This window comes from Eriocheir sinensis, chromosome 25 (genome assembly GCF_024679095.1).
Source record: "Eriocheir sinensis breed Jianghai 21 chromosome 25, ASM2467909v1, whole genome shotgun sequence".
NCBI classification, from domain to species: domain Eukaryota; kingdom Metazoa; phylum Arthropoda; class Malacostraca; order Decapoda; family Varunidae; genus Eriocheir; species Eriocheir sinensis.
In genome coordinates, this window is record NC_066533.1 from 9,617,991 (window position 1) to 9,636,289 (window position 18,299).

At 41.5% G+C, this 18,299-nt stretch overlaps 1 protein-coding gene and 1 long non-coding RNA gene across 2 annotated transcripts; one reads left to right on the forward strand and one right to left on the reverse strand.

Annotated features, from left to right (window-relative positions):
* Positions 1-1,011: 1,011 nt before the first annotated feature.
* Positions 1,012-3,043, reverse strand: LOC127003319 (DNA replication complex GINS protein PSF1-like). The gene is made up of 6 exons (XM_050869815.1): positions 2,859-3,043; positions 2,367-2,431; positions 2,073-2,168; positions 1,856-1,946; positions 1,653-1,769; positions 1,012-1,279 (listed from the first exon to the last, which is right to left on the reverse strand). Exons 1-6 carry the CDS (start codon positions 2,931-2,933, stop codon positions 1,139-1,141), a joined length of 585 nt encoding a protein of 194 aa, XP_050725772.1. The 5' UTR covers positions 2,934-3,043; the 3' UTR covers positions 1,012-1,138.
* A 319-nt stretch (positions 3,044-3,362) lies between these two features.
* On the forward strand, positions 3,363-14,518 carry LOC127003320 (uncharacterized). The gene is made up of 2 exons (XR_007757035.1): positions 3,363-3,780; positions 10,755-14,518. It is a non-coding gene; the product is annotated as an uncharacterized LOC127003320 (long non-coding RNA).
* The last annotated feature ends 3,781 nt before the right edge of the window (positions 14,519-18,299 follow it).

Here is an 18,299-nt window from a genome sequence, read left to right on the forward strand (position 1 = left end):
ACTACTTGATGAAACTGAATTGAGACCTGTTACCAGCTTAGTCCCTAAATATCAGCTCCGATTATATGGGCATGTGACACACCTCCCAGACCTCAATCCCACTTACAGGGTTGTTTATGTATGAGACAACCCTGAGTAGAGGAGATCAAGGGGATGCCCACAAAACTCATGGCTGGGACAAGTTGCTTGATCATGCCAAGAGTGGCTGAGAATGGGAAGGGTTACTGTGTGGGGTCTTGCTCAGAGGGACTGTTGGGGATGGAGGCAGCAGGTGAGTGATGCAATGTGCCTCCTGGTGTATGCTCCCCATTAGATAGTATGAGAGAAATCCAGGCTAGAATGGGAGAGTTAGGCCTGAGGATGAAGGTGGGAGGTGTAGAGAAGGCTTATTTTAGATTATAGTTTGATGAAGCAGATTCAGCAGAGGATTGTGGATGAATTTGTCATGGTAAGAGGAGAAAATTGATAGCAAATGTTGGCAGGAGTAAGGTTATGGTACTTGAGAGGGCAACAGAGGATGCCATTATTTTTGCAAAGCCATACAGTTATTGTAGAGAACATGACAGTGTTAGATATAGTTGGAGGAAGAGAGGATGAAGGAATTCATTGAATTTAAGCAGATATTTAAGGACAGTTTTGTACAAGCATGGGAGCATGGAAGGAGAGGCGAATGATAATAAATGCATAGGAGTTTTGTGAAAGGAAGAGGTGAGCACAGGGGTAAAGAAGGGTGTAAGAAATTGCATAATTCTCTTAACTCTAATGCATCAAAGACATGGATGTGGAATATAGCATACCAGTCATGAATACATTCAGTGGATACGAGCTACAGCATAAGAGGTGCAGGTGGTCCGTCAGGATGAATGAGTATGATGTGATGAGAGTATATAGAGAGGACAAGCACTTTAGAAGGAGCGAGTAGGTGAGAGAGGGAGTGCCAGAACAGAGTTGGAGACACTTCTGCTGTTGCCACCCCCTTAAGTTAAACAGGGCATCAGTTGTAAAAACAAATAAAAATATACATTTATTTGTATACGAAACTATTAACTAAATCATAGTCTGGTAATGCATCTTACACCAAAATTTCTTCTGTAAATGTATCCCCCATAACTTAATCTGCCCCTCTGAATTCCACTAGTCACTCCAACTGTTGAAGAATGCCATCTCGGATGAGGTGTTGGCAGCTCTTCATGGGTAAGTAGTGGGTTGTGTTCTTCTTCAGCACCACCACATCCCCTTCCTCCATTTCATACTCCCCGTGGTCCTTGAGGCAGCGCACCTGAGTAGTAGACATTTAGCACTGGTCAAATACACATATAAACTAATGTCCTAAGGCTCATACTTCATTATACAGGTACCTAAATCCTTCTCACAAAGTATGACCAGGTTTCAAAGTTGTCACTTCTTGATTGGATAATTCTTTGAAATTAGTCCCACTTGCAACTTTTATGGGATATTAAACAATGTTGAAAAATATTCTGACACAAACCAAAAGTGTTGGCTCTCGTGTGTCAAAGGCTTCACAAGGCCATTCCATTTTCTGTAGTCCCTACGGCCGAAGCCAGAATGCTTTCAGAGGTCATGATTATGTGACACAAACATAAAAGTATGCAGTTACAAGTAATAACAATTATTCTCAAGTTAATGCTTACCTCAACATAAATATTTTTGGGTGGCCTGATGTCCACTGTGAGGTCAAGGCCAACACCATCTCCAAGTGACCTCATGTAGGAGCCCAGGTTCTTGTTGTAGCGAGCAAACCACTCCATCTGAAGATAACAAAATCTTACTAAAACTGAACATGGGTAGATGAGTATTTCTGATATTTCAGTGCAGCTGAAACTTGGTGACGCACCTCTGAGTGACAAAGATTTTCCCGAACCTCAGCTGGCAAAATACTTCCACAGTCCCATCGTATCTCCTTGATCCTTTCCAGTCTGTTGTATCTGTAATTAAAGGAAAGAACACTGTCCAGTCAGGTTCATGAGATATACATAGCAAAAGTATATAAAAAAAAAAGTAACTTGGTATGCATAAACACATCTTAAAACTAATTTAGATACGGTACTTACAGGTAAGCCAACAAGCACCTCTTGTTCCTCTCTAAGGCTGCATGGCGAAGGTGTATGCCTGGGAAGTACCGATTCTCACCACTCACCGTTGCATGGCTACAGGAAGAGGTGGCAGTATCATGAACATGTAAAAAATTATAAATGAAAGTCATAGTATGTTACTGGACCTCAAACCAGGCCTGAAGGTTCAGAGCTGTGACCAGTACTGATTAATCTCATGTTTGCCAAATCAATGAAAAGCTGGGTTAAACTTTTTCACAAAAAAATACACTGATGATATCAAGCAAAACTTACACATCCTCTTGATTCTTCTGAAAGAGTGCAGACATCTCCTCCAGGACATCCCGGACATGATTATGCTAAAACAGAAAATATGTATGAGCAGCTTAGACTTGAGTCTGGTAAAGATTCATGAATCATTCTAATTATAAACAGAGGGCTGAAGGTCCAACCCTCCAAGAAAGAAATTGGAAAAGATAAATGTCAGTCACTGGATTGAGTTGGGTGTAATTCTGTAGTACCACCCTTGACTCGGCCACGAGCAGCATTCCTATCCTCGTTGTCAGGCGCAGTACAGCAGCCAGCCACTTGTCAGGCAGTAAATAAAAGATTAAACCAAGTGAGGAAATTCAGCTTTCCAATAAATCAGTGGAATACAATACTATAGGCACAAGGCGTGCGTCCCAAGGCATTTATATCTCTAAAGATAAATATGATATGAAAGGGTTTACAAAGACGGGAGACTGAGCTTGCCACCCCAGGACAGGCAGGACTCCCTCCACTCACATTGTAGACGGGTATCCTTCCGTCCCTCGCCCTGTCCATCTCCTTGACCAGCTCCAGCGCCTTTTCCCCCAACATGGTGCTTTCTGGTGCTTAGTTAACGGCCCTGGTGGTGGTGGTGGCGGTGGTGGAGGGAAGGCTCGGAGGCACCAAACACCTGTGGCTCAGCAGCTCTACCAACGCCAGCTATCCGCTACACCCACCTAGCGAGCCACATTAAAATAGTATTGATTGAAAGATGGGAACAGAGAGAAGAATCATTTGAAGTTCATTCGTATGGATAGGATACGAAGGAGAGGAGATTAGATGTAAAGATATAATAATAAATACAAAGAAGTACCGTTATATCTTTTTATCTTTTTTAGAGTATCATGGAAAAGGATACTAATATGATCAAAGAAAATACAAATAGAATGTTTTTACGAAAAATCTTTGTGTACATAGACTGCAGACGCAAAACTAAACAGTAGGTAGTTAGCTATAATCAGGAGTAATGTATACCTATTTCTCCCATCCCTGTGAGGTTGACGGTGAGATAAGTGATACAATGTTTCAATACTTGCATTGGAGAAAATAGCGTTATGAGGTGAAATTGAATAGATAAGTTAAAAAAATATATTGACTAGCGTAAATAGCTACTGCAGTTGTCACCCTCCCCGGCGGCCATTGCCTGTCAGCTGATGGCCGGACACATGCTGGGCGGCAGGTTAAGTGCAATAAGTCGTCCTGCGAGTGATAAATGAAGATAATAGCCGCGCCAGAGTGTTGCAGGAAGGGGAGCACCGCGTGTCTGGTAAAGGAGTGGTGTCATTCACACACAAGGGAGGAGGGAGAGATACAGAGGGCAGCAAACTCTAGGCCCTTCTGTTAGCCGTCAACGCCCCCCTGAAGTAGTTGTCTCTGCCTTCACTGTTGGTGCTTTAAGGTAATATTGACTTTATGGTGCCCATCTCGCGCGAGGTTAATACTTGCATCGTGTGATCTCATTTGGTCTTTGAATACCGGCATGTCTGTAACCCATGTACGCATGTATGTCTACCCCAATGACACATTCAGTGCCTTTCTAACCCAATGATCCCAGATTGCAAATTAAACTAGATTGTGGTAGATCAAGATGTGTAGGTAAGGTTGGGACATACGCTAAAGCAGCGCGTGGCCTCAGTGCTCGTCTCCGTCACATTTGCTCTTAAGCCTGTGGCGGGAAATAGGGTATTATTCTAGTGTTTGCCCATTCCCCCGAGACACACGGCCAGTTTGACATCCGAGTTACTTACCATTTACCGTTCTCCATTGATAAGGTTTCAGGCCCTGCTCCGCTGCTGATGCAGCACTCTTGAGGGCCATCAGCAATTACAATGTTAGCCTCAATAATAGTCTTTGATGCACTTGTTCTCAAACATTGTAGTGAGTGAGTGTCTTAATTTCTTTCACTAATAATATCACATATAACCATTAGTTTAGTATTCATGTCTGATATTTTCATTAGTGTCACAATTGAATATTCAATGATTATTTTCAGCACACTGAACATTCATTGCACACAATTTATCTTTGAGTACAGACACTGATTAATAGCCATGATCGGTCATGTTACGAATTCTCTCAATTTCAGTCTGGAGAACTACACAACACTGGTCATTCACTGAGTGGTTGATTTCAAGTTTCTTGTACCTCACACAACTTATACATTTCTTCTCAGCCATGGTGCACTCCTGTGATTTATGATTGCCACTGCATTTGAAACAATTTGGGGCGCCTCCATTGGTCTTGGCAGTACAATTGGCCTCAAGATGGCCGTATCTCTGACAATGATAGCATATAATTGCATGGTATCTGTTTCTCACTGTGTATATTCCCCATTCTAATTTTAACTTGTGATTCTTGTGAATCAGCTCTCTTACAGTTGGGTCACACCTCAGTATGTAGTGCATCGTGCTGCCAGCTGCGCAGGCTTGCTAAAAACCAGTTCAATCTTATCCTCAACACCCCCAATGGCATGTAAGAACTCATTGCGGTCTAAGATGGTCTCCTTTATTTTTCCTTGGTCTCCTCTTTATGCACATTGCATATCATGATCTTTGAGTTTATCTTTCCCAAGTTTCCCCAGGTACCCATTTATTGCCCCACTGAGGATGAACCGCTGTGTGGGCTGCATGCTGGCTGCTCAGGCTGGGATTCGAACCTGGGCAGATGGATTCAAAGCTAGACATGTTAACTGCATCACTTAATCACAGATAGTGAATTGTGGCATTGGCTTGTGATTGAAAATTTGTAATGTAATAGTGATTTTTATCTTCTTACCTCTAATCCTTCTGCTTACTCTGTCAAACTGTTCTCTCCGTTGGGCTCCTCCGATCATAACCTTATTTCTGTTTCCTGTCCTATCGCTCCTGTACATCCTCTGGACACACCGAAGAGGCGATGCTTCTGGCATTTTGCTTCAGCATGGTGGGACAACCTGAGGATGTACTTTTCCGATTTCCCGTGGAATGATTACTGCTTCCAGGAGAGAGACCCCTCTGTGTGTGCCCAGCGCATCTCAGAGGTGATTGTCTCTGGAATGGAGGCATATATTCCACGTTCTTTCTCTACTCCTCATGCTAAAAAGCCTTGGTTTAATCATGCTTGTTCTCGTGCTATTAAAGATAGAGAGGCATCTCACAAGAGGTTCCAGAGCCTTCGAACTCCCACTAACTATGACCTTTACATTTCAGCCCAGAATCGTGCCAAATCTATTCTCCGACTTACCAAAACTTCTTTTATCAATAGAAAATGTCAACACCTTGCTTCTTCTAATTCTTCCCGTGACTTCTGGCATCTAGCCAAAGATATCTCCTCCAATTTCACTTCTTCCTCTTTCCCTCCTCTCCTTAATCCTGACGGCAGCACTGCCGTCTCATCTGTCTCTAAGGCTGAACTCTTCGCTCAAACTTTCTGTAAGAACTCCACCCTGGACGATTCTGGGCATATTCCTCCTACTCATCCCCCCTCTGACTCCTTTATGCCTGTTATTAAGATTCTTCCAAATGATGTTTTCTATACCCTCTCTGGCCTCAACTCTCAGAAGGCTTATGGACCTGATGGAGTGCCTCCTATTGTCCTTAAAAACTGTGCTTCCGTGTTGACTAACTGCCTGGTCAAACTCTTTCGTCTCTGCCTATCAACATCTACCTTTCCTTCCTGCTGGAAGTATACCTTTGTACAGCCTGTGCCTAAGAAGGGTGACCGTTCCAATCCCTCAAACTACCGCCCTATAGCTTTACTTTCCTGTCTATCTAAATCTTTTGAATCAATCCTTAACCGGAAGATTCAAAAGCACCTTTCCACTTCTAATCTTCTATCTGATCGCCAGTATGGGTTCCGCAAGGGGCGTTCTACTGGCGATCTTCTTGCTCTCTTAACTGACTCTTGGTCATTCTCTCTTAGCCGTTTCGGTGAAACTTTCTCTGTTGCGCTAGACATATCGAAAGCCTTCAATAGAGTCTGGCACAAGTCTTTGCTTTCTAAACTGCCCTCATTCGGATTCTATCCCTCTCTCTGTTCCTTTATCTCTAGTTTCCTTTCCAGTCGTTCTATCTCTGCGGTGGTAGACGGTCACTGTTCTTCCCCTAAACCTATCAACAGTGGTGTTCCACAGGGCTCTGTCCTATCACCCACTCTCTTCCTGTTATTCATCAGTGATCTTCTTTCCATAACAAACTGTCTTGTCCACTCATACGCCGACGATTCCACTCTGCATTATTCAACTTCTTTCAATAGAAGACCATCACAACAGGAAGTACATGACTTCAGACTGGAGGCTGCAGAACGCTTAACCTCAGACCTTGCTATCATTTCCGATTGGGAAAGAAGGAACCTTGTGTCCTTCAATGCCTCAAAAACTCAATTTCTCCACCTATCAGCTCGACACAATCTTCCAAACACCTATCCTCTATTCTTCGACAACACTCAGCTATCACCATCTTCAACACTAAATATCCCCTGTCTATCCTTAACTCAAAATCTCAACTGGAAACTTCACATCTCCTCTCTTGCTAAATCAGCTTCCTCGAGGTTGGGCGTTCTGTATCGTCTCTGCCAGTTCTTCTCCCCCGCGCAGTTGCTATCCATATACAGGGGCCTTGTCCGCCCTCGTATGGAGTATGCATCTCACGTGTGGGGGGGCTCCACTCACACAGCCCTTCTGGACAGAGTGGAGTCTAAGGCTCTTACATAAGAACATAAGAACATAAGAACGCAGGAGTCTGCAAGAGGCCGGTAGGCCTGTACGAGGCAGCTCCTTTGACCCTAAGCTCCCGTGTATCTAACCCCACCTAATATCGCTGTCCATGAATTTATCTAGTCTATTTTTGAATGTGACAATTGTATTGGCACTCACCACATGACTGCTAAGCCTATTCCACTCATCCACCACCCTATTAGTAAACCAATTTTTGCCTATGTCCCTGTTGAATCTGAATTTATCCAGTTTAAACCCGTTACTTCGTGTCCTACCCGGTTCTCTTACCAACAAAACCTTATGAATGTCTCCCTTATTAAAGCCCTTCATCCATTTATAAACCTCGATCATGTCTCCACGCACCCTTCGCCTTTCTAGAGAATGCAAGTTTAACTGTTTGAGTCTTTCCTCGTATGGCAAGTTTCTCAACCCCTGAATCATCTTAGTCATCCTCCTCTGCACCGATTCTAACATTTTGATATCCATTCTATAGTAGGGTGACCAGAACTGAACCGCATAGTCAAGATGAGGTCTAACTAATGCTAAATATAGTTTGAGGAAGACTTTGGGGCTTCTGTTGCTTACGCTCCTTGAAATAAATCCCAGTACCCTATAAGCTCGATTTCTAGCTTGAATGCATTGTGCCCTTGGACGGAGACTAAGACCCCTAAATCCCTCTCGCACCCAGACCTGCTTATGAGAGTGTCATTTAAGCAATAGTTATGTGAGGGGTTGTTCCTACCTACACTCAGAATACTGCACTTCCCTACATTGAACTCCATCTGCCATTTATCCGCCCAGTCATACAATCTGTTGAGTTCACCTTGGAGAATACTAGCGTCCTGATCCGACTCAATTACTCTACCGATCTTGGTATCATCTGCAAATTTACTAACATCACTACTAATTCCTGTATCTAAGTCACTGATATAAATAATAAACAAAAGTGGACCTAATACCGAACCTTGTGGGACCCCATTCGTAACACATCCCCAGTCAGATCTTTTACCATTGATTTGCACTCTGTGCTTCCCATTGCTAAATCACGCCTTGACCCAGTTCAAAACTTTACCCTCTACTCCGTGAGCCTGTAATTTAAGCAACAGTCGTTGGTAAGGAACTTTGTCAAACGCTTTACTAAAATCAAGATAGATTACATCATAATTCTCATCTCTGTCAACCGCCTCAAATACTTTATTGTAGAAGGACAAGAGATTGGTGAGGCATGACCTACCTTTTGTGAACCCATGCTGCGAGTCGTGGACTAAGAAGCTATGTTTCTCTAAATGCTCCCGAATGTTCCTGGCTATTATGGACTCCAGCATCTTGCCTATAACCGATGTTAAGCTAATTGGGCGATAGTTTGAAGCAACCGACCTGTCCCCCTTTTTAAAAATCGGCGTCACATTAGCTACTTTCCATAGGCTCGGCACATAGTTAGTATTTACCGACATCTTAAAGATGTCGGTTAGTGGGTCACTGATTATATCACCTAGCTCCTTTAATACCCTCGAAATATCCCGTCAGGACCTGGCGACTTGTTCTTCTTAAGCTTATCTATCTCATCCTGAACTACTTGCCTGGTAATGATTATATCCCTCAATTTATCGCCATCCCCGCCCTCGTACACCTGAACTCTTTCCGGTATATTCGTTCGATCCTCCTGTGTGAATACTGAAAGGAAGTAGTCGTTCAACAATGTGCTCATATTTTCGTAATTTTCTACTAGCTCCCCTGTGTTTGATTTCAGCGGTCCAATTTTCTCCCGTGTTTTTGTTCTATACATCTGAAAGAAGCCCTTAGGATTACTTTTCGCCTCATTTGCTACTTTGATCTCATAGTTCTTTTTTGCTATCCTGGTGTTTTTCTTAACTAATCTAGATAGTTCGACGTACCGGCCCCTGAGATGTGTTTCCCCATTCTTTATTTTCTTCGTCTCATCGGCTCTCCTCCTCCTACTGATGGTCTTCTACCTCTTAAATTCCATCATGATGTTGCCTCTCTTTCTATCTTCTATCGATATTTCCACGCTGACCGCTCTCCTGAATTTGCTAACTGCATGCCTCCCCCCCTCCCGCAGCCCCACTGCACACGACTTTCTACTCATGCTCATCCCTATACTGTCCAAACCCCTTATGCAAGAGTTAACCAGCATCTTCACTCTTTCATCCCTCACGCTGGTAAACTCTGGAACAATCTTCCTTCATCTGTATTTCCTCCTGCCTACAACTTGAACTCTTTCAAGAGAAGGGTATCAGGACACCTCTCCTCCCGAAGTTGACCTCTCTTTAGGCCACCTCTTTTGATTCTTTTTTAGGAGCAGCGTGCAGTGGGCTTTTTTTTTTTTTTTTTTTTACTATTTCCTTTTTTTGTGTGCCCTTGAGCTGTCTCCTTTGTTGTAAAAAAAAAAAAATTGTTTTTTGTACCTTTGGTAAAGATATACTTTTAAGTCCCACAGAGTTTTCAATAGGAGGAGGTAATTTTCCACAATGCTTATAGATAAAATCCAATCAGCAGACATCAGATACTATTGAACATATGTTATTCTAAGAGCAATGCACGAAGCAAAACAGATACACTTTTATTTTAATATACAGCGAACATCTCTGTATCTGCTTTATAGTCACTTGCTTCTTATCTGTGTCATCTTCTCTGTCCCTCACTTAAAGTTAATAGGTTACTATGTATATAGTTCATTAACAATAGGTTACTATTTTAAGTGATAGGTTACTATTTGTTAGCTTCAACATGGATTGGTTACTTTATATGAACATAGAGTGGCAGCTTTCAGGTTTGGTTGTGGCTTTGCTCTGCGATCTTCTAATGAGTGTAATTTCTGCATTTTGTCATTGGGGGTTTCTCCACTGGTGGCAGATTCCTCACTTCATTCAACCTAACCTGTGCCTCTGAAACATGGGCATGGAATGAGTCTTAACAGGAAAGGATATGTATAGTAGATACAAATTACTTAAGACCATATGGTTTGACAAGATGGGATGGTATGAGTCATGAAGAGGTGTGCAGATGTGGTATGGTTTAGAGTAAAAACATGTAGTGTCGAGTGGGGTGTATTGAGACAACTTTTGGGGGGGCCTGCATTGAGACAATCAATATTGTGAAGTTGTTTGATTCAACATGCTTTTTCTGTTGTGCTCATTAGATACTCCTGGTATAGATAGACCACTGGTAAGGTGAATTCATGGGATTGAGTAATACATAAAACTACAGGTGTGAAAGGGGTGTGAATGTGGTGAAAAGGGAGCTTCTGAATAAGAACTGGAGACTCCTATCCAGTGACCCACTCCTCAAGAGAAGATCCCAGAGAAAACAGCATCAGAGATATGGGTATAATGTTAACATTGATTTTGGCCAAAACTAATAACATTGTGTGTATTAGAATATTGCTATGGTCCATATACCCTTAAAATTTGCTCTGCATTTCCACTTATAGGTTAAGTGCTCCTTTAAGCTTATTAAAAGGAAAAAACTTTGTACAGTATAACAAACTCAATTATACTTCTAAAATGTTATAAGGAAGTATCTTTATAAACTCTGCACTGTATTAAACTTGCTGAGCTTTCTTTTCACCTTCACTGGCCTTGCGTGATGACAGTGTGGCAATGGTAAGGATCTTTGGCCAAGAAATGAGTCAGCACTGAAAAATGTAATCGTCATTTCAGGTTAACAGCATGCTTATGTCAAGCCTGAGTGGTGTCCAAGGTGTTTGTGAATGCAGGACACAGGAGGCAGCCAGTCCTTCCCACCTGAGTCATGAGGAGCAGCTTTCACATGGTAGATATGTAATTTTTTTTCTTTGTAGCTGGTATTGGAATGGTTGTAGATGGGGAACTTAGACACAGCAGGTATGTTCAGACATTTGAGTGAAGGATTGCATGCAGGAAAAATTCTAGATGCAGAGTTAGTCCTTTTGCCAGAAATTCCTGAGGTAAATGGTATAAATTCTTGCGCATAGTTATTTCTAGACTTCATAACTTGGAGAAATGTAATATTATTCAGAAATTTCTTTAACTAAATATCCTATCTGTTCATTGTTTTGAAATAAACACATGATGTCACCTTATCTCATAGGTTCCATTCTGTGTACCAGGTGTTCCCTTTCATGATTTGTGAATTGCATTATTTAGTGCATTTCATTTCCTTGAAAAAAATCCATTTTCTATTTTGCATTTTAGTTACACTGAAAATTATAGGCAAACTATGTGGTGCAGTGGTTAGCATGCCTAGCTACAAATCCATGGGCCTGGGTTCAAATCCTGGGCCAGGCAGTCTAAAGGGCCAGGGCCAATGCAACAGAAATCAGCATTGTGGCCACGTGCAGCTCTACTGTATGCTATTGCTGAAATTATTCTGTACATTAAACTCCAGGAATTTCTAGCAAAAGCAGCAACTCAGTTTTGCCTATCTATGATATTTTCTAAATGCAATCCTTTCTTTAAATGTCTGTATATTTAGGTGAGATTCTCATAAAATGAAGTCTGTGGGCATTGTCAGTTTGTGTCATTCATCATGGAGGTAGTAGAGACTTTCATAGGAATTTTGTCAATATTATGCATAACCTTAAATTGATTTATGGCTTTGTATTGGTTGTGATAGGTCATTCAGTTTAAGCAAATCCTCCATTGTATGTACTCTCACTCATATATTAATTCTTCCACACTGTAATGCATTCACTTAAGCTTGATCCCTAGCTGAATAAATAAGGGTTCTGCTGATTGGCAGGTGGGGTGTTTGATGTTTCCGTTGCCCAACACAATTCTGCAGGTCCAGAAAATATTCATATTTCTTTACTAAACTCATCTGTTACATGAGATAAATTTTGTTGACATCATTGGATTAAGTAATGATTGCACAGTCATATGAGTATATTTAAGTTGATACCATTTTTTGAAATATTTCCTAGTCTCCTCTTATATTGAACTCTGATTAAAGTACCATTGTATTCAGGAGAATTTTGTTCTGTACGAGGACCAAAATGTTTTATTATTTATATTTGCAGCAATCAGGACTTCACTTTTGGAATAAAACTTTTCTCATTTAATACATTTGTTCTCTATATAGAATTTTTTCTTCTGCTTGCAAATATACTTAAATGATTTTAGATAAAAGTTCATATATTGAAGAGACTAGGAAGGCTTGCAAAAAGTGGTATAAACATTAAACGGTATTCTATGGAAATTTAAGGCTATTGAGTTTTGAATATAGGGTAGTGTCTTGTGTAAAAGATAACTAATAAATATTCATACTTTCTGAACCTATGCACTAGTAGTGTTGGGCGATGGAGACATTGCTGGTTGGCGGGTGGGGCATCTAGTGTCTTTACTTTGCTAAGAGCTAGGGACCATAGTTTTTCTGCTTTCAGGGTGGGAGTCTGACCTAAGATCAATTCCTTCTTCCAGGGATATTTGTAGTGGGTATGTAATGAAGGAGATGTTGATATAGGCAGGTTTATTCTGTAGTTACAAAACTGCCACAGGGCTATGAAAAAGAATTAAGTGGAGAGTCTTCCAAGCTCTTAGTGTATTTTTCAGCTTAACCAGCCAACAGCCAGCCAGCCCAGCTTGTAGAACTAGAAAGTGATCCCTCCACACCAAGGAATGGAGGGACAACCAGTAGAAAATGTCACAATGGTCACGTAGTCGCTGCCGCTGAACTGGTGCCACTTGCAGTGCCCACCTCATCATCTACCTCAGGTCCGCGGGGCCTGAAATAAATTTCCTGTGTACTCATTTTTTCAGTTATTCGGAACATTATCAGATAAGGAGGAAACACTCATGCTGGTGTGCGTTACAAGCCATGATACACTGGTTCACTAACCTTTAGTTCCTCAAGTTGGAAATTGTCACCTAATGTCATCAGTCTGAGTGTTGCCGATTGGTTCAGGTGGTGCTTCTCTTCCTGGATCACATTGCTTTGCTGATAACTGCTACAAATACAAACGGCATTTCTACCCACACCACATTACTAGTTGTCTCTTTAGCCTTCTTTTTCATGGCGATGGACAGTGCTTCCACGACTTTTCCTGCTCCCGACACTTTTCAGCAGTTTCAGTGTCCCACTTTTGGTAGGTAACTATCTATATGGTCCACTAGAGCACTGGTTAGGCAGTAGTGTCTAGCATTTGCCTCATGGTCGTTGATTGTGGTGTCCAGTCCTTGCTTGCTGAAGACAAAGTAGCTGCAGTCACTGCATAGTATTCTAGTGCACAATAGTTATTTTTTGTCCTGTTCTTTTTCTTTCACTAGTTTTCTGACATTGGTACACTGATGTAACGAGTACACTGTAGTGTTTGTAATCAGAAATGGACACTGCAAACACACTGAGACATTAGTTTAATTTATTCTGGATACTATTAGTACTGTTATATTCAGGATTAATTTTTTAGTAATGGATTGAAAATTCTCTCCTTCCTCATCCACTATTGTGTCACTAGTCTGGTAATGTAATTTTATGAAGTTTGCCAGAATAGTGAGTAAAGATTCAATGAGTAACTAGACAAATTTTAGCCCTTTCATTATGAAAACATCTTGAATATGTGAAATCCTAATTGTATCCAGAATGAAATGAAACTGATGTCTTACTGTGTCCAGCTCTGGTTATAAACACTAGGGTGTTCAATATATCACAGTGTAGCAGTATCTGAAAACTAGTTTAAGAAAAAGAACAGGTCAAATAGACTATTATGTATAGATTACTATGCAACAATTGACAGCAGGGACTAGACATCACACTCATTGAGCATGAGGCAACTGCAAGACACCTGCCAAACTGGTGCTTGATTGGACCATGTAGATAGTCACTTACCAAAGTGGGATAGTGAAACTGTCCTGAAAAGTGGCCTGAGCAGGAAAGAATAGTTGTGGAAGCACCGTCCATCACCATGAGTAAGAACACGGACAAGAGAACTGGTAATGTGGTGCAGGCAGCGATGTAGTGTTCATTTCTGTAGCAGCCATCAACAGAGCACCAGGAGTCAAGGAGAGGATGAGTGCCTGGACCAATCAGCAACATTCAGAGTTGACGAAGGGTGACGACCTTCAACAAGGTGGCTGGGTTTCCCACATGACCTGGCTGTTAAGTCATGCCAGCACCAGTTTCCTCAATTTCCTTGAAGTAATAATAGCAAATTAATTTGGAAAACTTAACCTCACTGCATCAGTATTTCCTATACCTTCCTTTTCCATTATTATAGTCCATTCACTTAAGCTAAGTAAAGAATCTTTAATATTTTTTTAACCTAGACTGTTGATTTTGCATTGTCAATACATTAGTATTGTTGCAAGAGTGCTCAACTGCTCATGGTTGTGTTCATCAGGGTATTTTAAGTAACCATCTGATAATCTAAAACAACATTACAGTTGTTTTGGGTTATTGTAATTGACCTCTCCTGTTTTCTGTACCCATGGAAATAAATGCTCAAAATCTATACTGTCTTAAGTACCCCCACTCAATATCACTATCAGGGGTCAGCAACCTTCTGAACACATTGCACCAGCTTCCACTGCAAAACGCAGTATGCCACAAACAGTCTTAACACGAAACTAGTTTAAGAAACTTGCTCACACCACCTCAGTGAGTAGCAATGAATGCTTAAAAACTGAACATGTCTCAGACCCATTATATTTTTTTAATATTGTAATATCACTTAACGATCACTGGTGATAGATTAAAATACCTTTATATTTAAGTGAATTGACATGGATGGCATGGTAAAGTCTGCCTCATACCAAATCAGGCACCATTATTAAAACCAAAGGTTGATTCCCCATTATTGACATTCAACTAATTATTCCCTTGTACACTGATTTAGAAGTGATACTCCCTGAAGAATATCCAGAAGTGTAGCATGTAGTCCTTTGGGGCGGTGGATCTGGTCCTTCATTCTAGACCAAAGCCTGGAAAGAAAAAAAAAAAAAAGGTTTAAATCAAGGATAATGTGGTGATTACGGTATTGATATGTAGTTTTTGAGACCGAGGCGGCGGCTATGGAGGTTGAGAGAGAAGTTTTGGGGGGTGAGAAGGATGTCGGGGGTTGAGGTTATGGAGATCATGACTGTTGTGGAAGAGGTCAAGCGAGCAGTGACGCGGCAATTCGAACGTCAATACTGCAGCTTGATACACCAAGCAAAATTAAACCACAACAAATAAACTAAAACGTCGCTAATGGTCTGCCCTGAAGCGTTTGGCGTCAGGAAAGGCACTGTACTTGCATGTATACTTGTTTGGTCAGTGATTATGAATTGACACCAAGCTCATGACTGGGTACTAAAAATGGTTCAAATGGTTCTCTGCCTCACGCGACAGACAGCGTTCATTATGTCTGCATCTGTTTAAAGATTGTTTATTGTAATTTGGATTTTATCTACGGCTTTGATACTAACATTTTTTAGAGTATGCTTGCTCAAGAACCCTCTGCGTTTCGGTTCGCTTAGGTTCGCAGTGGAAGTGAAGGTTTCAAGAACACGGGGCCAATGAGGGGTAGGTGGGTAGGGAGAAACAGGTTAACTCTTTAAATAGCTACGTTACTATAATATTCACTAGGCTCTCCTTAGTAAATAAACAGCTAGGGGGAAAGAGTGGGAGACTATCTTGTTAAACAGTTATGTTACTATTATATTTCATATTAATCTATTGTGACTGGCTCACGGTATATAAGTAGGCTATACATGATCCACTCGTTCCTGATCGAGTCATTGTATCCGGCTTTGGTCAGTATATTTTCAGACGCTATGCGTGTCAACTATTTCGAAATGCCGAAAAGGAGACTACTCGGATTCTGATGGGTTTATTCACGTTCCTGCCACAGAAGCTTTGTCAAACTACCACCATGGTCATAACGCCTGGGAAAGCCTTGTTAGGTATGTGGGCTAGCCCGCATAAATGTTTAAGAAGACGGCCCTTTGTGTTTATTTAGGAATTTGTATTGACCTACTTGGAGGGGAAGGTGATCAGAGTTGGATGAAAGATAGTTACAAGCGATGAAAGATAGTTAAGTGCCTTAATTACCACATCGTGAGTAGGTACTGAAAATGGTTCAAATGGTTCATTGCTTCACGCGATACACACGGCATTCACCAAATTCGAATCAGACTATGGATGTTTATAAATCATTTGAATTACATAAGACTTTTACAAATGGAATTTCTAAAGTATTTCTCATGGACTTTTACGTATGGGTTCACATGGAAAGAAGTGATTGCTTTCTGGAACCAGCGGCGCCTTCTTTAACTTATGAGGGGGAAGAGGAGGCCCGGGGCGGATATAGGGCCGGTTATAGTCGCTTGTTGGACTTTCGTAATTTGGTTTAATACTGCGCATCACCTTTACATTGTGCCTTTAAATTCAGAGTTAGCGTTGACCGTTTTGGAAAGGACTAATGCCTGTTGCCTGTGATTTGGGATAAGTCGATCGGCGCTGCATAGGAGTTGTCGGCATTTCCATGGATAGTTTGATAATTCGGTTAACGATTCGTTTTAGGTCCGTGCCAGTATCTCATTACCTACCTTATGAAACATCAGTATCTCTTCATATATCTTTTCTACAAACCTTCAACAGTCATGGAAACGCTTCGAAAATCCAATTCAAGGACTTTTTTTTTACTCTTGAAAATAGGGGATAATGTTTACGAAAGCGCGTCGCCTCCTCTGCTGGCCGCGGCGACGCTGCAGCCGGTGTTGCGAGAAATACCTCCTCGCTGAAATAAGTCACACATACATGTTGGGAGGGCCAGAGGGGGCTAGCCCTTCCTGGTTAGAAGGGTCGAGGGGCGCAGCCCCCCCGTTAGTAGGTCGTAAAGTTAGGTTGGAGTAGTTTAAATATGCTCCCCGACCCTAAACCCTCTGCGAGGTATTTTACGGCTGCGGCGGCTGCAACGTCGCCGCGGCCGCCGTCAGAGGAGGCGACGCGCTTTCGTAAACATCCCTTATTTACAAGAGTAAAAAAAAAAGTCCTTGAATTGGATTTTCAAAGCGTTTCCATGACTGTTGAAGATTTGTAGAAAAGATATATGAAGAGACAGTGATGTTTCATAAAGTAGATTATGAGATACTGGCACGGACCTAAAACGAATCTTTACCGATAATTCTTTTGTACCATTAACCTAAAAGAACACTACCTAGAACCCAATTGATCTTCGTTTTGGGCTTTGGAAATAATTGATACGAGAGTCGGAAAATAATAAAGCCGTCTGAGAACATGTACCGACCTAATTAAAAAAAGTTGTACATCAAATCCGTAACATAAACTAGACAACCAAACACTTCAACCCAAGGATAATTAATGGTTGTTACCTGAAGTGTCGTGTGAATCATCTTTACCTCTGCAGGAACTAGTAAAACTTGAAATCACGTTAATGGTCCAACAAGCGAACAGCCTTCTACACCCCCCCCTCTCCCCATCCCTCTGAAAATGCGCCGCTAATTTCTGTAACCACCAATTATTCTCATTCTTTTCTTATCATTATTAAATCCAGTGCAATAGGAAGACCGGCAAGAGTAGGTCTAATAGAAGTTAAAAAGTCTGTAACCTCGACACATACGAAAAAGAATTGAGATATATATATATATATATATATATATATATATATATATATATATATATATATATATATATATATATATATATATATATATATATATATAGGCTAAAGGGAATAAATTAGAAGAATTAGAAGAATAAAAGACTCACGCAAGAGGAAGTAATGAGAAAACGGCGAGAAAATAGTAACTTGTAAGCAATAGTGACATTTAAACCAAGATCAAAGCAAACATGCAGGGTCAATTAGATGTGATTACGTTACTTTATACCTGCATTAACAATCAAGGTACAAACATTCAATTTACTCGTAGGAAACGTAAAGCGATGGTAAACGGATATTTCTCTTAATGGCAAGGGAAGGACATTGATAAAGTAAACCAAATAATCATGGAGAGCAAAATTAATACATACCCTGCGTCCTCAGCCGATGCTGCCACGAGACTGGACTGGCCGTGCCCGTGGTGGTGGTGGAGGGATTGGAAGGAGGGGGAGGGGTTGTAAGAGGGGAGAAGGAGGAGGAAGTGGAGGGGTGAGAAGGGGGTGTAGGAGGGAGAGAAGGGGTGGGAAAGGGGGAGGGGAGGGCAGGAGGTGAAAGGGAAGTCCAGGAGGGTGGGAAGGGGAGGACAAGGTGGAATGGGTGGGTGACCGTGGGTCCCACCTCCCCTCCTCCC